At 36.8% G+C, this 23967-nt stretch overlaps 1 protein-coding gene across 2 annotated transcripts in view; it reads left to right on the forward strand.

The window, feature by feature from the left end:
• The window catches only part of ppp1r13bb (protein phosphatase 1, regulatory subunit 13Bb), an 83601-nt gene that overhangs the window by 49037 nt on the left and 10597 nt on the right, over positions 1–23967 (forward strand). For both annotated transcript variants that reach the window (XM_059958520.1, XM_059958527.1), the window contains exons 6-14: positions 2663–2837; positions 5099–5295; positions 6091–6255; positions 7083–7281; positions 17607–17779; positions 18117–18639; positions 18747–19483; positions 21222–21359; positions 21480–21613. In XM_059958520.1, coding sequence (XP_059814503.1) covers positions 2663–2837; positions 5099–5295; positions 6091–6255; positions 7083–7281; positions 17607–17779; positions 18117–18639; positions 18747–19483; positions 21222–21359; positions 21480–21613 — 2441 coding nt within the window. The remainder of the gene's footprint in view (positions 1–2662; positions 2838–5098; positions 5296–6090; positions 6256–7082; positions 7282–17606; positions 17780–18116; positions 18640–18746; positions 19484–21221; positions 21360–21479; positions 21614–23967) is intronic.

Raw genomic sequence — 23967 nt, forward strand, 5'->3', positions numbered from 1 at the left:
TTCAACATTCTGGTCTCACAACAATAGCTATTTCAGTTTAGAATGGAGGATAGCTAATGCTGCTTCTTTATTTAAGTAGGGTAGGAGGGGTAAGCTGGATAACTAAAGGCTGGTGAGGCATGTGTCAGTGGTAGGAAAATCACTGGAGAAAATCATGGGATAGTCAGCATGGTTTTGTGCAGGGAAAACTGTCTCACTATTGTTTTCTTTTCGATTAATTAAGTAAGGTGATGGATGCTATTTCTGTGGACTTTTATTAAGGCATATAACAAGCTCCCACAAAATGGATGGCCCAAAAGGTTAAGGCACTTGGGATCCAAAGCTGGTTATTTGGATCCAAAAATCGCTGGGTAACAGAGCAGCGGGTGATGGAAGGATACTCTCTAATTGAATGTCTGTGACCAGTGGTGTACTGCAGAGATCTTGCTGTTACCTTTGTTTGTCATTCTTGGACTAGTGTATGCACTTCTAGTCATCACATTGTATGAAGGACATAAAAACCATAAACTTTAGTGTCAATCACAAATTTATTAGTCATACATTCACATCAGGTTATTAACATATCACCATTGTCACCCTAGTTTTACACCATCCTAAATAAATCCTCTCCCTTTTTCCATGCAGTTTAACATGCTGCTTTTGTCTTCTTCCCAGTTTTGACAAAGGGACTTCAACTTGAATTGTTTGTCCTGTTTCTCTTCCAGCAGATATGATTTGACTCGATGAGTATTTCCAGCAGTTTTTGATTTAATAATAAGAAGCATGTGGCTGCATTAGGGAGGGTGCAGATGAGATTTGCCAGAATGTTGCCAGAAATTTATTTGCAGAAGAGATTGTATAAGTTGGGCTTTAGTCCCCTGAAACAAAGCTGACTGAGGGGTGACCCGATAGGGAGATATATAAAATTAAAAGTGGCATAAATAGGGTGGGTAGATAGAATCTTTTCCTCACGGATAGGCATCAAAAACAAAGATACAAGTTTAAGATGAGAAGACAGAGTTTTAAGAGTGGTTGAATCTGGAACTTGCTGCCAAAGAAGGTAGTGGAGTCAAATACAATCACTGCATATGCGACATTTAGACAGGTACTTGAATAGGAAAAGCTTAGAAGGATACAAATCAAATGTGCACAAATGAGATTAGTGTAGTTGGGAAAAGTAGTTGAGGTGGTTCTAGAGGGTTGAAGTTTATTTGTGCAGTAGTCTCTAAGATTCTAGTTCACATTCTGTTGTTTTTTAAGGAAATATTAACTCGTGACTAGGTTCTCCCTCATCACAGGAAGAATGAGAAGTGGGTAGATAATTCACATTGTGATCTAGGAGCAGATCATCCTTCCAAACTGGATGTCATAGGAGTAGAGTACCTCATTTTACTAAAACTAAATATGCCTAAATTATGTGCATCTTTAAATGTAAGAACAATCCAGGAATATGATTGTGTAAGAATTCTATTAGTAGATCCCCATTACAAAAAGCTTTGGTTCATTTACATTGCAGAAATTCAGTGCTGAGACACACTAAACTGATATCACCTTGTCTTATCCTCACACACCAAATAAGCATGGTATGGTACACTGTGTTCAGATAATTTGCAAAACACAGCTTTTCATAAGGCTTGTCTGTTTATAGTGGGGAAAACTGATAAATCTAGGAATGTATATTTGAAATTGGATTGGATTGGATACTACAGAGGACCTACTGGTGGATTGAAGAAAAGTTACATTGTGGCTGCTTAAGAGCAATAGATAGTAAAGTTTAAGTGCAAGTATTATCTACGGTTAGTCATACATGCAGATTGAAGAGGAAGTTAATTTGAACAAAATAAAAAGTAATAACTCCTCATAAGATTTGTGTTCATGTCGCTATTTTCAGCAGGATCTAATCAACTTGATTATACATATTTATTTCAAGATTTTCTAAATGAATCAAAGTTTATTGTTTCTCAATAATAATGTGTTAGTTAATTGTAAATATCTTTTTAAAATATCTTATTATGGTTGGTTTATCAATCACACAGCCCTTTGCTAAAACTTTGTAATTTGGCCTGCCTTGCTGTTCCTTGGTGTGAAATAGATGGAGGAAAGGTTCAGCTTCTTGGCATAGGCTAGTGAAAGAAGATCTTTTCTTTCTCTTCAAAAAGTTTAGCTATTTGAATGTGAGATTTCTCAATCATATGAAGATCAGTAAAACTTTAGTTAGTCTCTTTATCAACCCCCCCCCCCCCCCCACTTTCTCCTTGGTTTCCTCAGTGCATACCAGGATTCAATGATATAGACTGGTCACAGTTTCAGAAAGAAGGGAGAACCAAAAGGTGAGGACACCTTCAGAGGAAGGTGAATGTACATTGAATCATTTGGTGACTGAAGATTTTTAAATTCTTAAAGCTTCCTTGAATGCCAATAATGTCATGATGTTATCACATGCCACCTCATATAAAGAGGTTTATTTTGGAAGAAATATAACATTTGGCTTTGTGGTTTGGATAATAATGTGTTATACCCAATGAAAGCTAGCAATGTGGATTTTTGGTTACCAGAAAGTTTAAATTTCCATTGGGCATTTAAGTTCTCGGGTGTAAAGCTACTAATTGAAGCACTAAGATGGTTGTTGTCTGGACATTTTGAAGAAGAATGAGTAATTATTATGCTTATCTTCCCTCAAAAGGAGCAGCGTTTACGCTATCTGAAACAGCAAGAGAGGCGCCAGCAGCAGTCCGTTTCAGAAAGTGACAAGTTGCAAAAACTAAAAGAACGGGTGGAGAGCCAGGAAGCAAAGTTGAAGAAGATACGAGCTATGCGAGGACAGGTGGACTACAGTAAAATTATAAATGGCAATCTTTGTGCGTATTCAAATTTCACGTTTGAATTTTTTCTTAAAAATGAATTAAGATGCATTAGTAAGTGCTTATTTGTAATAGCCACAGTCTTGCTTTTACCACACAATCTTCATCCTGTGTTGATCTAAAGTAGCTGTCCATTTAATTCTTTTTTTATACCCCATTTCAATAATCTTTCAACGTTTCAATTTTCAACTGCCCACTTTTATAAATAATTGGGGATTTGGCTCCTACATTGAGCTGGATAATGATGGTCCTCATCTGTGTCACACCTTCGCCTTTTGTGGGGTGCTCACAATCACACTCACTTTTTGCAGCCGTGAAGTTCCCAGTGGACTACTGGTATACATTAGCTGTTGTAATTTCACAAGGTGGATTGGTGTTTAGGTTTCTGACAGAAAAGTGATTAAGGACATTTAGAAACATTTTAAAATATTTTATTGTTTATAGTTTTTAAAATATTGTAAAGTTGTAAAAATTAAAAATATTTATCTTTTTTCAAAAAAATCTGTTGACTCCATTTCCAAGGGTCTGTGGCTGTATATGTCAGCTATGGTGTAAAATTGTTGGGTAAACGAATCAAGGGAATTGGGCATGCATATTCAGCTTTGAAGTTGGCTGGTTAATTTAGTGCTGTAGCTTTTAAAAATAATTATGGGAAAGTCACGAATCAACTTGAATCTCTGGGCTGATAGATTCTGTGTAGTTCTGGGTAGGATAGTGAGGGTTTGAGGAAGGCACACGGTGACTTGGTTCTGTGAGTTGGATAACTTGAGTTGCTATTCAAGAGCAATTAATGTGTTTGTAAATTAATGAGTCTTTATGGAGCAAGTAGAAAAATAGTTTCTTCTGGCAGATAAATTAGTAATCAGAAGTCAAATTTTAAATGTCAAAATGACTAGTAAGGAGCTGAGAATTCCCTTCATGCAGTGTACTTAGAAGAATATTGGTAACAGATTCCTTTAAAACTTTCACACTGTGGTTCTGCATGAAGCTAACTAACTTGCAGGAAGCTGGGAAATTGCCCAAATGTTGGTCTAAATCAGAGAACCAGCACAAGCATGTTGGGCCAAATAAAGACCTAGTGTATGGTAAGAATCTGAATACAAGTCATCTCGTGCAGATATTGATGCACAGATGTTTAAAAGAACAAAACCACTGTTTCTTCTATTTCCTCTATGCCGTGTACTTAAGTTTGATACTTTCCCTGCTAATAGTTACCAAAATGAAATTGAAGTAGCGTGGATTCTGGTGAATTGGGACACATTGGGGACTAGTATATTTTGGCTCAATTAAGCAGCTGCCCCAATTACCTGAAATTTCAAGGGAATAGTTAAAAAGATGTTTTTTTTTTAAAAACGGAGTAACAAATTATGCATTTAAATGAAATACAGAACAAATCAGAACACCACCAATACTACTATAAGTACTATATAACTGTATTAGTTCCTAATAGTTACCAGTGGAGAAATTCAGCCAGTGTATGCTGCCATGTTCCTTTGATTGTAAATTAATAAAATCAGCACAGATGCCTAGTGCAGATAATGGACTGCCTTCGCACAATACTTCAGATTATTGTGTTCTTCAGATCTTCAATTTCAGTGTACCATTGAAGATGATTGTTGATCCCTTCGAATTCTTCATAGAGCCTAACTTGTTGATACAGTGAAATTGCTCAGTTTTACTCCTGGCGATTTCTGGCATATCCAAGCCTGAATGCTTGAAAGCACCGTGAGCAAAACAGTTCTGAATTGTCTTGCTGTTTATTTCTCACCATCAGTGACAAAAGTCACTAATAAGGGTCCTGATGAGGGTCTTGGCCCGTAATGTGGACTGTTTATTCCCATCCATGGATGTTGCCTAACCTGTTGAGCTCCTCTAGCACGTTGTGTGTGTGTTTGCTCTAGATTTCCAGCATCTGCAATACCTCTTGTGTATACAAAATTCACTGCTTTTAGAACAGAAGTACACACAACTGACACTATTTAAAAATGTCTGGCTCTGACCACAGTGTAGTGTCTTAATGGCCACACAAGTGCATGTGACTGATGTTAGTTTGAAACTGGGAACAGTCTCCTGTCCCAACTAAGTGACAAAGTGTCGTAGGTAAACAAAAGAAATCCTGGCTATTTTTTGCAATTAGTTTCTGTTCTTTAAGAGTTCTCCAAAATATCTGGTTGCCTCAATTAACAGGGACCAACTGTATTTGCAACAGATTTTAGCACTGGTATATTTACGGATACCATTTTTATTTTTATTCGTAGCAGCTGAAATTGAGCACATTAATACTATGTTTCATGAGAAGCAGCGAGAGTTACAGTCAGCTGTGTTGAAAGTTGATCAACTGACCCAGCAACTCGATGATCTGAGGAAAGGGAAAACAAATGGATTGCATTCTTACAATGGTCAAATGCCAGGCCCTGCTGCACTTGAATTGAAGAAGCTGTATCAGGAGCTGCAGGTGAAGTACATAAAACTAGCTAAAGCCTTCTAAGGTTGTGTTTGCATCCCAAACAAAAACTTGGTCCATCTTTAAAGTAGTAATGAATCTTAATAGAAAATGTTGGGACTTCTCAACAGTTCATCAGCATTTGTAGAGATTGAAGCAGAGTTAATGTTTCACGTTATTGATCCTCATGATAAAGAGTCATTTACCTGCATTGTTAACTCTGTTTCTCTGTTACGGTGAATGACATGCTGAGCTCAACACTTTTGTTTATTGTTAATGCTTCCAGCATCTGCAGTTCTTTCATATTTTGTCATAAATCTTTTTGGCTTTTTTTGACCAGCATTGTGATGCTGAAAGTTAAAAGTAGAAAAAAAACGACATTATTCTTGGAGAAAGATGGATGCCTTCACATGACTGAGGACCTTCTCTATTGCTTAAGTCTTAGAATTTCTTAATGCTTCATGCTGCTTTCATAGATTTATATTATGCTGCTGTTACAAAGCTGTGTAGAAGAAATTAAACAACTAAAGAGCTGATTCCCAAAAGCAGCCACTTGAAAACAGTTTCTTTTTAAATCAACCTGGCATCCAGCCTTACCAATCTGGCATCTACGGTTTAGGGTTGGTGCTGACTACACAAAAGCATTGTTGCTGGGTGCTGGCACTGTTAATTCAAGTCTTGCGTAACAGAAAAGCAGTAACAGTAGTTTTCTTTATGCGACTACAAAGAAATTTGAGTTCAAGTAAAAGTTTTTAAAAGATTATGAACCCAGACATTTTAACACTTTGAATTTACTGACCTCTCTAGATTCGTAATAAACTTAATCAAGAACAAAATATAAAACTTCAGCATCAAAAAGAGCTGCTTAATAAACGTAACATGGAAGTGACTATGATGGACAAAAGGATTAATGAACTTCGTGAGCGATTGTGGAAGAAGAAAACTGATGCACGCCAAAAGGAAAACATCCCTGTATGACCCTGGTTTTTATTTTAATGTTATGGCATTCTGAACAATACAATTTTTCCTTGTTTGAAATTGAGCAAAGTGTACAGTAATGAAAGTACTTCAGTTTTGAAATGCTGTGTGATTTGTAACTTTGTTTTCTATTGTTTTTCTGAATGTACATTTTCAAAGAGGTGAAGGTTTAACCAATTTTATTCCTTTGCCAAGTAAATGGTACTATGACCATCCATAGTACCTTTTTATTTCTTTAAATTATTCTGCAAAAATATTGACAATAGAGCTAGGTTTCTTAGAAATAATTTGTATTCAGTGAAATGATATTTAAGTCCATCAGAAGTGCCTCCATTCACTGTGGAAAGGAAGAGGTAACTTGTTTTATCAACAATAACTATTCAGTAAGGTTGCTGTGAAGCAACCAAATTAACACTAAAAAAGCTATGTGTATCATTTTTTTACCCAAAAAAAAAACTATATTTCAAAGTAAGAAAGATGTAGATAATTCCTTGTAGGAATGGCTATTTGTCTAAATACTTCCAACTTTTGCCGGTCACAGACTTGTTCTTGGTTTATTGATTCTATTCTTTTCAATAATTTTTCTGTGTTTTCAGTCATTCTGAACGTCCAGTGTTCCTGTTTCTCCTACATCTTCCTTCCATCCTACTACATTAGCACATTGTCATTCAATGTAACCAAAGGGGGAAAATGGATAGTTACTCTAATTGTCTCAATCATTAATGTTGTCAATGTAAGATCTAATAGTAAATTTAACGTGGTAGAACAGTTATCTTTGATATACAACTTTCCCTAACAAACGTTTGTTTGTCCTCTCTCAGCTAAGTCATATTAATGGAACACAGTCATCCCAGACCCATTCTAATACCTCAGGGCGTGTGGCTGCTGTGGGACCTTACATTCAAATATCTACTGGAACTAGACCACAAGGTAATCAGTCATCACCTGTGGAGATGCTGAAACCTCAAACTCTGACTGTAACTAGCAATGCTGGCCATCCTGTAACAAGAGGAAAATCTGGTAAGCCGTGAATTATTAACGAGATAATTATGGAAGGTTCATTGAGAGAATAGTGTGATTGAGGGGAAGCATTGAGAGGTTTAATATACATTTCGGGTTGATGCATTAAATTGAAGAATTGAGATTTGAAATGTTGCTTTTTAATATAAACGTTTGCATTTCTAGGTAAAATAAATTGCTTCCTTGTCAATAGGAACATGTGGTGCAATTTATGCCAAATAACTCCATTCATCTCAGCCCCTTTCCCACTTCCATTATGGAATATATCATATGAATCATATTCAATAGTTTTCTAAGTTCAGCAACTAGTGTGAAATTAACTAAGATAATACTTCACTTCCCTTTTTAATATGGTCTTGCATTTCTCTAGGAGCCATGCTGAAATATCTTAATGACATTGCTGTTGGATAAGTGTTCATGCATATCTGGTTAATAGCTAATTTCTAAGGCTAAATGACTCGTTAATGAAAAATACAAAATTGGTTTTCATGGAAGTCAGAAGACGGTTGAGGAGGGTTTTTCAGATTGGAAGCCTGTGACCAGCAGTATGCCACAATGATCAGTGCTGAGTCCACTGTTTTTATTTGTCATCTTTACTAATGATTTGGGTGAAAATGAAATTGACCTGGTTAGAAAAGTTGCAGATGGCAGCAAAGTTGGTGATATAGTAGACAGTGAAGGAAATGTGGGATCTAGATCAATGAGGAAAGTAGGGCCAAGGAGAGGCAGATGGAACTTCATCCTGACTAATTTTAGAAAACTTCCCTGCTGTTACCTGTAAGGAGTCTACTCATCTCCCTGTCGCCATATGGGTTTCCCCTTGGTGCTCTGGTTTCCTCCCACAGCCCAAAGACTACTGATTAGTAGGATAATTGTCCCATGATTAGACTAGATTTAAATTGGAGGCTGCTGGGCTGCACGACTTGAAGGGCCTACTCCACACTGTATCTCAATAATAATTAAATAAATAAACTGGCGGGCAAGAGTTGCACAGTAAATGGGCAGTGTCCCGGAGAGTGGTGTCAAACAAGGAAACCGAGGGATACAAGTAGTTGCAGGTTCCCTGTTGTAGAACAAACTGATCTGGTAATATAGGCCAATAATTCGTTGAAAGTGGTGGCACAGGTAGATAGGGTAATGAAGAAAGCTTTTCCCACTTTGGCCTTCATAAATCAAAGTATTGAGTACAGGAAGTGGGATGTTAAGTTGAAGTTGTACAAGATGCTGGTGAGGCCTGATTTGGAGTATTGTGTGCAGTTTATCTGTACTCAAGTAAGATTGAGTACAGATAAAATTTAAATGGATGTTGCCGGGACTGGAGGACGTGAGTTATATGGAAAGATTGAATAGGTTAGGTTTTACTTCTTGGAACCTAGAAGATTTGAGGGGAGATTTGTGTGCGGTATAGGTAGGGTAAATGCAAGCAGGCTTTTTTCAGTGAGGTGGCGTGGGACTACAAATAGAGGTCATGGGTTAAGGGTGACAGGTAAAAAGTTTAAGGGGATTATGAGGTGTTTAGAGTGTGGAACGAACTGCCATTGAAAGTGGTGCATGCAAGCTCAATTTCAATGTTTTTTTTAAATGTTTGGGATAGGTATGTGGATGGTATGGGTATGGAAGGCTATGGTTGTGGTGAAAGTTGATGGGGGGAGGCAAATTAAAGGACTATTTGGGCAAAAAAGCCAGTTTCTGTGCTGTCTTTTTCTGTGACTCTGTGAAAGTGGCCACACGGCTGGATAGGGTCATGAGGGTTTGGCATGCTTTCTACCTTTTGGTTAGGGCAGGAGTGAGACATTATGTCACAATTGTACAAGAAGTTTGTTAAACCACAAGGTATTGTGTGCTGTATCAGTCACCTAGTTATAGAAAGAATGTAATTAATCAGGAAAGGATTTAGAAAAGTTACAAGGCAATGCTGGATAGACAGGGGATTCCCTCCCCCCGGCGTATAGATGGGTGTGTGGTGACCTTATAGTATGTAACATTAAGGGGCATAGTTGGAATAATCCCAGGGAAATCTAAAACTAGAGAGCATAAATTTAAGATGAGAGGGGATGAGTATAGATGAGTTGGGCCAGAGAGCTTATTTCCATGCTATATAACTGACTTAATGCAGCTGCCTCTTTGGTCGTCTCTAAGAAGCACTGTTGCAGAAAATCACCGTGAACATGGTCAAATTCTCTGCCTCATTCAACATCAGCTTGTCTGCTTCTCTCAATATAGTACTTTTCAAAGTCACTTTCAGTAAAAAGTGGGCTGTAGTAGTTTATCTAAAACTTAATACCAAACTAAGAAACAAATACATGTTATCTGCAGTTCAGTTCATCTTTCTCCATCTGTTTATTCTTTTCAAAATGGATTGTGGATTATTTTTATCACGTAATCTTTTTGTGTAACTTTAGCAGATGTTGCAAGTATTTATTTACTGCTTGTTACACCTCTGGCAGTAAAGGCCTCTGGCAATTTTGAGGGCTTCCTTCATTTTGTCAGTAGTTTCCTCTCTGTTTTCACCACTGTCAGTCATGCAAGTCCTGGGTGGAGACTTGGGAACTATGTTGCACTCAGTAGAAACATTCTTCTTTGCTGTTTCCATAACAGTGTTGTTGTACCAGTTTTGGCTGTTGGTCCTGAGCTGAGCCCCCAAAACTAAAGGACTGGTGGACCACTCTTAGTCTGGCCTGTACTCTTTGACCTATTTGGCATGGGTGACCCTACCAAGTTCCCAAGCGTAAAGTCGTGGCTGCAGTCAACATATCTCCTGAGGCATGCTCCAAGCCTCCAAACCGTGATAAGGTTGTGTTTCTTTTGGAGAAAGTTGCTATTAAGATGAATGAAATTTGTGAGAAATAAACAATACACAATTAAGCAAAATCTTCGTGAAAACTGATGTGGCTGGACCAAATGAAATATCAAGTGGGTATTATATGCTGTTAATTTGTTATATGCTTATAATTACTCAATATGATTTTAAATGGACACATTTATCTTAACATGAAAGGTAAGGTAGTCTGCATTTGGGGCTCATAAGATCAGCTGAAAAAAAAATCAGAAATGAAGTCTTCAAGTTGAAGCTTTGTTCATTTCACAGGGTTGGGGTTTAAAATAATTGCAAGTTGCAAGAACTCACCAGAAAAATATGGTCACTTAGTTCACTCTTTTGGATTTTATTTGCTTGTGGCACATTTCCCTCATGGTGTCTAGTGACATTGAACCAAAGAAGAAAAATATAAATCAAAAATTATAATCCATGTACTTTCTTGCCTTCTCCTGGCTCCAAAGATAGACTAGTTTAACCTGTAAATGCATTGTAAAATACTGCTGCTTGTTCTATTCATGGCATATTTTGATCTTACATTGAACCTTTTGTAATCAGATTATTTATCCCTTATCCAGACTTGAACTAATGGCAATTTTGATTGTCTAGTCCCACTCTATCCTTTTAAATAATAGTATTTTTTCTTCTTGAGCACTTTGTTAGAAGGAGCTAGGCCACTGATTGTTGATGCTCCGGTTGTCATCTGAAGCTAAACTTTTGCCTTTAAATTTTCATTCACCCAGTCCTTTGACCTCTTCATTTGTCCTTCTAATCTGAAATCCTTTTCCAAGACAGTATATTCCAGACCAATTTAGAACATCATAATAGGAAATAGAATCAGAAATAACCCACTTGGCCCCATGAGTTTGGTATTCACAGCAAATGAGGTCATGGCCGATCCACTCTTGGTCTCAAAACCATTCCCAGCACTCTCCCTTTTCTCTTTGACTCCCTTGTTGTACTACCGTAAATGCATTCAATGATTCTGTCTCTAGAGGTCTCTGTGATTAGCAAGCTCCTAACAGTTATGACCCTCAGAAGGGAGAAATTTCATCTCACATTTAAATCTGAATCTATGCCCATTGGTTCCAGATAGTCCAGATAGAAGCATTGCCTCAGCATCCATTCTGTCCGAACCTATTGGAATATTATATTTCAGTACAAAAGTCTCTTAATTGATATTCTCAATAGGTCATGTGCATGATCAATCTTTGCATTTGTATCTATGCAAAGGAGCAAATATATCCTCCTTTGAACATGGAGACCAAAAGGGTACACACTCCTCATTGTGATGTCAATAGTGCCTCTTAAAGTTGCATCACAACAATCTTTGTTAAGTGCAGTATTTGCTAACTTAAAAGGGGCATAGAGCTTGTTTTTATTTTCATGCCTCTTACAATAAAGCCAAACTTTGAATTTGCCTTCCTAGTTGCTTACGCATTATAAATTTCTTAATGCATCAAAATATTGCAGGCTAGAAGTTTATAGTCAAAATCAATCAAATGCTCTTCTAACTAATTTTGACTACAAACTGGCCTGATCAGCCTCCCATCATTATTCTTCCATTTGGCTTTAGTCTATCCAAAACTTAGCATCCAGTCAAACATGTCTTCTTGCCTGGTAAATGTAGCAAAAAATCTGAAACGAGAAATTGCCAAAAGCATTCAATAGGTTAGGCATCATTTGTAGCGGATCATTGACTTGATCCTTGTTATTAACCTGCAACATTGACTCTGTTTCTGTTGAATCTGATGTCCTGACCTGCAGCAATTTCTTTTTGTTCATGTCCTTTCACTTATCATTCCTTTCCAATCTCTTTAATGCCTACAGTTTAAAATCCTCATTCTCATCTTTGCATTGCCTCATGGCCTGGTCCCTCATTATTCCACAATATGAATTTTCATTGACCCCACTCTGCCTCAACTCCAGAACACTTTCAGCTCTGGCCTCCTTTTCCTTCCCACCTTCCCTTTTCTCTGCTGCTGATGTCAATGACCATGACTTCATCTGCCTAGATTTTATGCTCTGATATCAACTTTCTAAATCCTTCTCCTATCTAGTCACATTCCTTTTAACTAGAATACTTTTAAAGCTGCTTTGGCCAACAATTGGGCCATGCACTATATCCCTTTATGCTTATGACTCTTGTCAATTATTGTGACTTAAGAGGATGTGCTGGAGCTTTTGGAAAGCATCAAGTTGGATAAGTCGCCGGGACCAGATGAGATGTACCCCAGGCTATTGTGGGAGGTGAGGGAGGAGATTGGTGAGCTTCTGGTGATGATCTTTGCATCATCAATGGGGACGGGAGAGGTTTCGGAGGATTGGAGGGTTGAGGATGTTCTTCCCTTATTCAAGAGAGGGAGTAGAGATAGCCCAGGAAATTATAGACCAGTGAATCTCACCTCAGTGGTTGTTAAGTTGATGGAGAAGATCCTGAGAGGCAGGATTTATGTAGATTTGGAGAGGTATAATATGATTAGGAATGGTCAGCATGGCTTTGTCAAGGGCAGGTTGTGCCTTACGAGCCTGATTGAATTTTTTGAGGATGTGACTAAACACGTTGATTAAGGAAGAGCAGTAGATTTAGTGTATATGGATTTCAGCATGGGATCCAAGGGGACATTGCTTTGTGGATCCAGAACTGGCTTGCCCACAGAAGGAAAAGAGTGGTTGTAGACGGGTCATATTCTGCATGGAGGTCAGTCACCGGTGGTGTGCCGCAGGGATTTGTTCTGTGACCCTTACTCTTCGTGGTTTTTATAAGTGACCTGGATGAGGAAGTGGAGGGATGGGTTAGTAAATTTGCTGATGACACAAAGGTTGGGGGTGTTGTGGATAGTGTGGAGGGCTGTCAGAGGTTACAGCAGGACGTTGATAGGATGCAAAACTGGGCTGAGAAGTGGCAGATGGAGTTCAACCCAGATAAGTGTGAAGTGGTTCATTTTGGTAGGTCAAATACGATGGCGGAATGTAGTATTAATGGTAAGACTCTTGGCAGTGTGGAGGATCAGAGGGATCTTGGGATCCGAGTCCATAGGACGCTCAAAGCAGCTGCACAGGTTGACTCTGCGGTTAAGAAGACGTATGGTATATTGGTCTTCATCAATTGTGGAATTGAATTTAGGAGCCGAGAGGTAATTTGGGGAAATAAAGGACCCTGGTCAGACCCCACTTGGAGTACTGTGCTCAGTTCTGGTCGCCTCACTATAGGAAGAATGTGGAAGCCATAGAAAGGGTGCAGAGGAGATTTACAAGGATGTTGCCTGGATTGGGGAGCATGCCTTATGAAAACAGTTTGAGTGAACTCTGCCTTTTCTCCTTGGAGCGACAGGATGAGAGGTGACCAGATAGAGGTTTATACAATAATGAAAAGCATTGATCGTGTGGATAGTCAGAAGCTTTTTCCCAGGGCTGAAATAGCTGCCACAAGAGGGCACAGGTTTAAGGTGCTTGGGAGTAGTTACAGAGGAGATGTTGGGGTAAGTTTTTTACGCAGAGAGCGGTGAGTGCGTGGAACAGGCTGCCGGCAATGGTGGTGGAGGCAGAAACGATAAGGTCTGTTAAGAGACTTTTGGATAGGTACATGGAGCTTAGAAAAGTAGAGGGCTATTGGTAACCCTAGTAATTTCTAAGGTAGGGACATGTTCGGCTGAACTTTGTGGGCCGAAGGGCCTGAATTGTGCTGTAGGTTCTCTGTGTTTAATAATTAACTATAGTCCATGATGTTTGTATTCCTCAATGCTGTCTTTATTCCCCACCATCAATGTATTGTTCAGTTTCATTCTCCTTTGTATGCTTACCTTATATCTATTTAAATGTATTGTTAGTCAGTTCAATTACTCATGCTTCTGAATTGTAATAATTTCGAGGAGAAAGAAGTTTATCTTTAGTTTCTGGTGTATTTATGGATCACATTTCTGATTTTCACCAGCATGTGAAATTGTTTATTTCTTGTAGATATTAGAAAACATCCACTGATGCATTTACTAATAAATACTAATTTTTGCTTTAATTTCATTAGTCAGTTTATGGTTGTTAGAAGACCTAATTGTGGAAGCTTTAAGTTTCAAATAAAAGACTTTTGAAAGCAAATTAGCAATTTAGTAGATTTTGTTTTCATACACACAAATAAAACCTATTTAGTTTGATAATTAATTGCAATGGTTTTTCACTTCTGAAGTTCAAAGTGGAATGAAATCAAGGCCAATGAATTATTAGAATTAGGTTATTATTGTCACATGTGCTGATATACAGTGAAAAGCTGGTCTTGTATACTGCCCCTACAGATTAATCATGACACAGTGCATTGAGATAGATTAAATTAAAGCAAAAATAATGCAGAATAAAGTCTAACACGTTTGTATTTCTAAGTTGTTCTGTTATATTACTGTACATACTATTTATAACAAATTACTATAATTTGCACATTGCACATTTAGACCTAAAATGATTTTTATTCATGTATGCGTAGGATGTAAAAAAATTAATTCAATTCAACTACAGAGAGCACAGTGCAGGTAAACAGTGAGTTGCAAACTGGTAACCAGGTAGATTGTGAGGTCAAGAGTCCATTTACTATACTGTACTAGGGAACCATTTAGTATAAACAATGTGCTAGAAGCTGTTCTTGAGTCTGGTGGTTCAATTCTTCTAATTATGTTGTGCCAGACATTAGCATGAGATGTTATTCTCTCCTGAAACAGGTTTTAGTTTTGTAGTGCAATATCAGTTTCTTAAAAGGCTTAACATTAACAAATGTTTGACTAAATTATGTTATATTAAAGAACTATTTCATGATTTTATTACTTTGTTTCCAATTTAAACTTTGCTTTTCTGACCTTTACATTTTGTTTGGATTCATTATATTCTTTTGTATTTGTGTGCTTTTGCTTTGTGTCCTTCAGTGTCTCACTTCCCTTTGACTTCTTGGACAGAAATAAGTTGAAAAAATATTCAGACATTTGGAAAGTTTCAGATTTAGACTCCATAGTGGATCCTGTTTTATTTTCTTCTACTTTCTCTGTAAAATCTACAGATCATAGTGTGATGATCCATTTGACAGCTTCTATTCCTGACAAACTATATTGTGAGTCTGTGGAACTACTACTGTCTTAAAGGAGAAAAGTGCTTTATTACCTATTCAGTGAAATAGTTATCATGTCTTAAATGTAATGCTTTGAAGATGGCAAATTGAATATTTTTTTGCAATTATTTTGTACTTAAGTATTTGTGCCATGTAACTTAATTAAATATTTTACTCAGATTTAAAGCAAATAAATTTGACATGAAATAAGAAATTAAATCAAGTTCTATATCTATTTTTCATTCTACGTATGTGAAAAGTAAGGCTTAGGTTGTACATTTGTAGTGTTGTTTTTAGTAGACCAATGTAATTGCACATAATTTTGAAGCTGCATACTCTTAATTATGCACCCAGAATTAGTTAACTTCCTGATTGAAAATTTTTGAAACTTGATGTTCCTGAATTGCATTTTTATACATTAGTCACAAGTAAGTACTGTTTGTATTATTAAACTTAAAGGTGATCATCTGGTTTTGCTGAAAGTAAGGAACGATTCAAAACTGGTACTTTAAAAGAAAGTAAATAAATTTGCCTTCTCAGCAAAAATTTAATAGAAAGTAAAAGATTGCCTTGAAGGCATTGCTTTTGACTAAATGAATAACAATCATTTGCATGTAAAACTAAGCATTAGGTGCATAGATATGTTGGATGTAAGATGATTATATTTACTAGATCAAAGAAGAGAGATAAGACTGGTCATTTATCTTGTTAATGTTGAGTAATAATTACACTGAACATCTTAATTTACTTCAATGTATATTTTAATAAGGAATATTTTCAAACTATGAAATAATTCCTTGTTTTAATATCTTAAACAGAAAGATTAAAAATGACTTGCGAATTGAAATATTTAGAGTACAATGCATGCCATACAAATTTTTTGTAAATGTGCATGATATGTGAACAAGGTTTATTAAGTTGCCCAAAAGCAAATTGTGGAAGATTCTCTAAGTCTGAAATTGGAAAATGAAAATGCAAAACAAATCAAGAAACATCTGTGGAGGGAGAAACTAAATTGTTATTTTGGTTTGATAACTTTTCACCAGAACTAAAGAAAGTTAAAAGTGATACTTATATTTAAATTATCTGGGTGAGTATAGAGATCCACAAAGTCTTAAACTTGGCATAACTAAGACAAACAAGTTTAAATATGTAATATTCTATGTATTATCAACAACACTTAACTAGATAAGCTAAATCAATTTTGGTCTTCTGTGATATGTGATGCTCCCTTACGTTGTCATATGCATCTAAGTAATCCCCAATTTTTTAAGATGTATTTGCTAATTTTATTATTTTCAAGTAATAAATTTGCAAATTCAATTATCCTTAACAATTAGCTTTAATGCGGTTTGGAGATTCTGCAGGGGAAGGTGGCTGTGGTGCCCCATTTAGCTGTTTAGTGACCTCTTTTGCTGGAAATGTAGATGTGAATACTAGCTAGGAGCAGCATGGTAACGATGGTAATCCCCTACTTCCAAAGTTGGATAAATGGCTTTTAATCTCTTACAGTAATATTGGCTGCTTGGTCTAGGTATAGGTGGATGGAGCTATAACTCAGTGTTACTCAAATTGGAGAATGGAGGTGAAAACAAAAACAGTGAAAGAAACTTGTGTAGAGATTTGGGTTTTCTTTTAAAGTTGTCCATTTCTTTCTGATGTTTGTTGAGAATTGAGGTTGCAGACAAATAAGAGATGTACTTTGCTTATTTGGAAATCCAGAGCAAAACAATGACACAAATCATTTAAATTTTGTTAATCATTAAATGTCTGCAGTCAATATTTATAGAATCAGTTTTTCCACTTACAAATATGTTTATCTTAATAGAACAACTGAATGTGAGAAAAGGTTAAGTATCAATTACATGACTGAAATTTCCAAAGTCATGGATTGCATTACGTCATTTTCTGGCTACCATTATACTATCTTCTATTCCTTGTCTTCTTTTTAATAAATGTAACTAACAGATTCATGGAAATAATAACTTGTTTATTGTTCCTTTTAAGACAATTAAGATGAAAGCTTTACTTGAAATTCTTTTGAGTACTGATAACTAATGATACAAGGTTTGCAATGTTGTTGAAGTGCTGGCTCATTAGACTTGTGCAAATTCTTTAAGAAAGTAATTCTATTGTGTAATTTGTTATTTATCACTTATTACTATTTATAGTAGGTCTTTTGAGCAAATATGAATTCATTATTAATTTTTTTAAAAATCTCAACTGGTTGCATATGTTTGACGCATTAAGTGGCATTAGATAGTTTATTCATGTTCCCAAAATGTTGTTGCGTTTCCTTCCACCCTGCTACATTGGCTGTGGCAGACTGGGGAAACGAAATGCGCGTTAAGTTTTATCAAAATAAGATAACTATTTAAATCTTAAATTTAACAAACGTATTACAATTTTTCATATCCTAATTAGCTAATGATGGAAGCTGGCCAACACCCCCACCAGGATCTGTTGCCATAGGGAAACTACCTCCAACGGCAAAAAATGACTGGAAGGAATCCAACATGGATATGGTTTTGAAGCCAGGAACTGGGTCAAGTCCAGTCCTGTCCATCACTTCAACTGTTCCAAGCAATGAGAAAATGGTAGGATTTGTCTAAACTTCAGAATGTTCTGATTTATTTACATTTTCCTATTTTGATACATAAAAATAACTTCAAGTTTGTGAACTTCAAGTTGGAATATCCTGCTATTTCTCAAAACAAACTTTGACTTTGTCAGAGTCAAAGCTCTATTTAAACATTTTGAAGTGCCTATGTTAATTGAATAATGTGATTTAGTGGTTGTTTTTATGCTTTCAAAGGGTGTTGATGTTTTCATATTTAGCATTAAATAGCCATTAATTCCAAATTGTTTAAACTATGTACAAGTTTGTTTTGATAAGATAGTTAAAAATAATTAACAATATCACCTTTAATTTAGGGTATTGAACCAGGAAGAGTGCCACCAGCTGCACCTAATTCAGTAAAGCAACTGCCTCAGTCTTATGGACCGCACCCAAAACCTCTCATGGCTATTGGCTCTACAAATTCACTGGAAAGAATGAAAGATCCAACTCAGCCCCGACCGAGCATGGGTTCACTTTCTAACATAGCTACAGAAAACTGGCAAAGACCTACCCAGCCTCCAACTCCTGCAAGCACATTTCAGGCTGGTACCTCGCAACAAATTCAGCAGAGAATTACTGTACCTCCAAGTCCAACTTATCAATCTGTTGGTCCACCATTGTTCCCTACTGGAGATAACCGACCCGATCCACCTCTAGCAGTAGCTGTAAGACCATTCTTGGCTGATAAAGGCTCAAGACCACAGTCTCCACGAAAAGGGCCTCAAACTGTTAACTCCAGTTCAATTTATTCAATGTACCTTCAACAAGCTACGCCACCAAAGAATTATCAGCAATCTGCATATAATACCTTAAACAAAGCGCATACTGTTAAAGCAAGTAAGTGGTTTATTAATTGTGTGATCAAAACTGTTAATAAATGTAGAGAGTTGTGCATATAGTGAATTAGAATTACATTTGATTAACTAAAATTTTCTTTTCTCTAGTGTATGGGAAGCCTGTATTGCCATCAGGATCTGGTTCTGCTTCTCCATCTCCATTGCCTTTCGCTCATCCCCAGCCTTCCTATGGTTCCCATCCCCAGGCAACTGATGAAATCCAAATGAATGGGAAGGAGCCAGAACAAGAGAACTTGCCAAGCACTAATTCGAATGTTGAAAACATCCCACGTCCTCTCAGTCCTACAAAGCTATTGCCAATTGTGCACTCACCATTGCGCTATCAAAGTGATGCTGATTTGGAGGTTCTAAGGAAAAAACTGGCTCATGCACCAAGACCTCTAAAGAAACGCAGTTCCATAACGGAACCAGAAGGGCCTAGTGGACCAAATATTCAGAAACTGTTGTATCAACGTTTTAATACACTAGCTGGGGGTATGGATAACACTCCATTTTATCTCCCTAGTAACTCGCAAGACTTTGTTGGTGCTTTAACAGATGTTGATAATGGTAACACCAGCGTAGTGGAGTCTGGATCAGTCCAGCCTGAACCAATAACTCAGCTTGAAAATCAACCATCATCAGATGCCAATGATAATCGGTTGCCTTCTCCACTGCATTCTGAATTAATTCAGACAGATAACAGTGACATCCCTGCTACAGTGGAGGATAATAATAATAATCCTGCTGTTGTTCAAACAGAGCAGCTCTCAAGCCCTATACCAGAGGCTGTATCACCAGAGAAAGATGTTCCTCCACCACCTGCTGTCCCACCGCCACCACCTGTAAGCTTTGTCATACTATTATAAATAAACAAATAAACCATGTGTAATGTTTTTAAGGCTGCATTCCCTGAGATTAAATGATTAACAATTTGAATATTGTCCATTCATCTGCAGACAAATTTTGAATGAGAAAAGAATGACTCAGTTATTGATGTCTGAATCGATGTAGGGCAAAAGAGGGGTTTCTGTTGAGGGAATATCAGCAGCTAGAGTGCAATTTAGAAAGTAGAACCACAAATTAAATTTGTGGATCACTAACTGAAAATTTTTCATATTGGCACAGGAAAAAAAAAGCTCAGACAATTGGAAGACCTGTTTCAAACATTGTGTGAACTGTAGATTTCCATTCAGGGCCTTGAAAGGAAGGAGCTATTCTGTTGAAATGGGCTTTACTAAAATCAGGCTGGGATAAGAATCCTAGTGAACTGACTAACTAGGAATGTAGGTAAGTAAGTTGTTAAACTGGTGAAAAGTGTAGTGTTATGTGGGGAAATTCAGTAAGTAAAGGGATAGAGCTTGGGTAGTAAAATCAGTAATGTTAGCCAGAGTCTGTCAGGAAGGGACAGTAAAGACAAACATGATAGTCTATTTCCAGCTAGAATCAGGACAGAGGAAAAATTGTATTAAAACAAAAGTATAGGCTTTATCTGAAGGCACACAATATTTATAACAGGATGTGTGTTAATTCACAACGAGACAAGTGAATAGGAACAAAATAGTATGATCTAACCTGTATAGAAACATAATTGTGAAATATTCTACTAAGCATTTAGGCAGTACGGAAAAGGGGATCTGATGAGGGGATCTAGCTTGAAATATGAAGGAGTAGAGTTTCTTTTTGGGAGATTGTGGGGAACTATGAAATCGCAATTACCAGCAAACATAGGGGGGAGTATTGTTAATAAGTTGTGAAATTAGAGAGGCATGTGGGAAGGGTAATATAATAATCGTGGAAACTTTAAATCTAGATGTACATACTGGGCAAACCAAATATGTAGTAAAAGTAGATTTCTCAACATCTTAATGTATAAAACTAATAAAGTAGCAAATTGTTTTAGATCTAGTATTGTACTAGAGAACGGAATGTAAATAATAGTTAAGTGGCCTTTAGGGAACAGTGATCATTAGGTAGTAAAATTTTATAAAGGTTTGACATGATTTGTTTCAATCTGAAATTAGGGTCTTAAATCTGAAGGTCAAGCTGGCCAAGATAGGAAAGCTACATTAAAAATGTGACAATAATTTTATTTTAATGTAAGGCAAAAAAGTTCAGGTAGCAAGATGACATTAAATCAAAGAGAGAGGTATAAAATGTCAAAAAAAAAAATGCACTGTATTCCTGCAGATTGGTATAGAAGTTCAGAATTCAATAGAAGATCAAGGCAAAGATGAGTAAATGGACTTCTTGTACAAGTGTGAGTTCGTGGGGAAAATAGAAAAACAGACATAATAACCTATCGATACCTATTCAGAAAATAATTAGGCAAGGTAACTAAGGCTGGAGAAATTAAATTGCAGAATAAGTAAATAGCAGTAAAATTAAATTAACATTTTGTATATACTCAAAAAAAGGCAGAATGCTAGTTGCAAATAGTGGCAAACTTGTTTAGCAAAGATCTCAAGGAACTGGAAATCTCATTTGCAGTTCCTTTTCAGGGCTGCAAGTAGTTCGCTATTTGAAATTGAGTTACCAATATTTGTTGTCTGAATTGTTGAATTTTCTTCTATCTTTCCTCAGATGAAGCGTACAAATTTGAAGAAGCCTGATTCGGAGAGAACGGGATGTGGAATGAGGGTCAAATTTGACCCTCTTGCTTTACTACTGGATGCATCTTTAGAGGGAGAATTTGATCTTGTGCAACGCATCATTTATGAGGTAGTTTTTCTCCATTTACTATATTGTTTGTTGCATTTGGAGTTAAAAATTGCTACATTAGAATGTAGTGTTTTGACTGCTATTTGATGTGTTCACCTTTTGGAAATTTGTTTTGGTCAGGTTAATGATCCCAGTCAACCTAATGATGAAGGGATTACACCATTACATAATGCCGTTTGTGCTGGTCACCATCATATTGTGAAATTCCTTGTTGATTTTGGTGTAAATACAAATGCAGCGGATAGTGATGGATGGTAAGACGCATGCAAATTGAAGTTTGATGTTCATTCTTTGTTGTGTAAATCATGAAAATTGGTTGAAAATATTTTCTGTAGCTTGTTTTATGAACTACAATTCGGTTACAAAGCTATTAATAGTTTTTTGCAATGCAGCTCTATATAAAAAAAAAAATTCATTAAGTGGTATAAATTAGACATAATTTTCTAAGCCCTGTCTTTGTGAATTTTCTTTCTTTCTTAACTTTATCCTTTCCTACTTATACTTTGCCGACCTGACTTCCCTTATTTCATGATTGATGATATATTGGCCTTTGCTCATTTCTTTCTCTTTCATTCTGTTTCTGTCTGCCTCTCTGGCCCATGCGTGCTGATGGAATAGTGGAGTAGACTTGATAGGCTAAAGAGATTAATTCTGCTCATATGTTTTATGTCTTATGAAAATTAGACAGTAGTATGGTTATTTTCTAATTTTGTTCTGGGCAGAAACATCAGATTCAATTGCTGAAGTCAGAGGAAATGCAGAGCTATAATTATACACAAGTATACTTCCATTGTGCCAGATATTCTATACTGTTATCTTCAATAATGGAGTTCAAACTGAATTAATTATCAAAGTGTGTATGTTTCACCATATCCTACCCTGAGATTCATTTTATTGTAGGCATTCACAATAGAAGAAATACAACAGAATCAATGAAAAAGTATGCACAGACAAAAACTAATAAACAATCAATGCACAAAAGAAGATAAATTGTGCAAATACAAAAAATATTTTCAGGGCATTTGTCAGCTTTAAAATGTATCTGGAATTTTGCTCAGAAGACCATAAGAGCAGAATTAGGCCATTCAGCCCATTGAGTCTGCTGATCATGGCTGATTTATTTTCTTTCTCAACCCCCATCCTGCTGCCTTCTCCCCATAAAGGTGGCAAAGGTTATTAATCAAACACTTACTAATCTTTGCTTTAAATATACCCAGTGGCTTGGCCTCCAGAGCCAACTGTGGCGATATATTCCATATATTCACCAATCTTTGCTCTAAATATGCATCTCTGTATTTTGTGGCCTCTTAGTCCGAAGCTCCTTCACTATAGGAAGCATCCACTCTATCTACGACTTTCAATATTCAGTAGGTTTCAATTATATCGCTCCTCATTCTTCTAGACTCCAATCAGTATAGGCCAAAAGTCATCAAACACTCCTCGTATGTAAACTGTTTCATTCCTAGGATCATTCTCTTGAACCTCCTCTGGACACTTTCCAATGCCAGCATATCCTTAAAATGTGGCCCAAGACTGCTCACAGTACTCCAAATGCAGTCTGACTAATGCTTCATAAAGCTTCAGCATTATATCCTTGCTTTTATATTCTATTCCTCTTGAAATGATGTAAATACTACATTTGCCTTCCTTACCACTGACACAATCTGCAAGAGAATTCTCCTCTAGACTCTTAGCACCTCCATTTTCTGAATTTACTGCCCATATAGAAAATGTATTTCTTTTACCAAATTACATCCATACACATTCCTACACTGTATTCCCTCTGCCACTTCTTTGTTCTTTCTCCTAAACTGTCCAAGTCAATCTGCAGATTCTCTGCCTCCTCAACATTGCCTGCACCACCACCTGCCTTTGTATTGTCTGCAAAGCCATCAATTCTGTTATCCAGATCATTAACATATAATGTGAAAAGTAGCAGACCCAACACTGACCCTGTGGAATACCACTAGTTAACAGCAGTCAACTAAAGGCCACCTTTACTCCCACTCTGCCTTCTGCCAGTTAACTGATATTCTGTGCATTTAGCATCTTTTCTGTAATACCTTGGGTCTTACCTTGTTTAGCAGCCTTGTGTGGCACCTTGTTAGAGGCCTTCCAAAGAGCCAAGTAAACAACATCCTCTGACTCTCTTGTCTATCATGCCTGCTGCTTCCTCAAAAGAATTTCAACATATTTGTTAGGCAAGATTTCCCATCATTATTCCCCTTTGACATATTATCATGTGCCTCCACATATTCTGAAATCTATTCCTTAATAAAGGCCGACCACTGAAGTCCCTTCTTAAAAAGTGACATTTGGGATATTCTAGTCCTCTGGAACTATTGATTATTGATCATTACTAATACCTGCATATTCTCTTCAACTATCTCTTTGAGAACCCTGAGATGTAGTGCATCTAGCCCTGGGCAACATACCTGCTTTAAGATCTTACAGCTTCCCAAGCACCTTCCTTCTGTTTAGTAGTAGCAGCACTCACTTTTTCTCTGTGACACTCAAATGTCTGGCATACTGATGGTGCCTTGCACAGTGAAGACTGATACAAAATATCAGCCACCATTTCTTTACCATTATCAGCTCTCCAGTGTCA

The sequence above is a fragment of the Hypanus sabinus genome, chromosome 2, assembly GCF_030144855.1.
Source record: "Hypanus sabinus isolate sHypSab1 chromosome 2, sHypSab1.hap1, whole genome shotgun sequence".
Taxonomy (NCBI): Eukaryota; Metazoa; Chordata; class Chondrichthyes; order Myliobatiformes; family Dasyatidae; genus Hypanus; species Hypanus sabinus.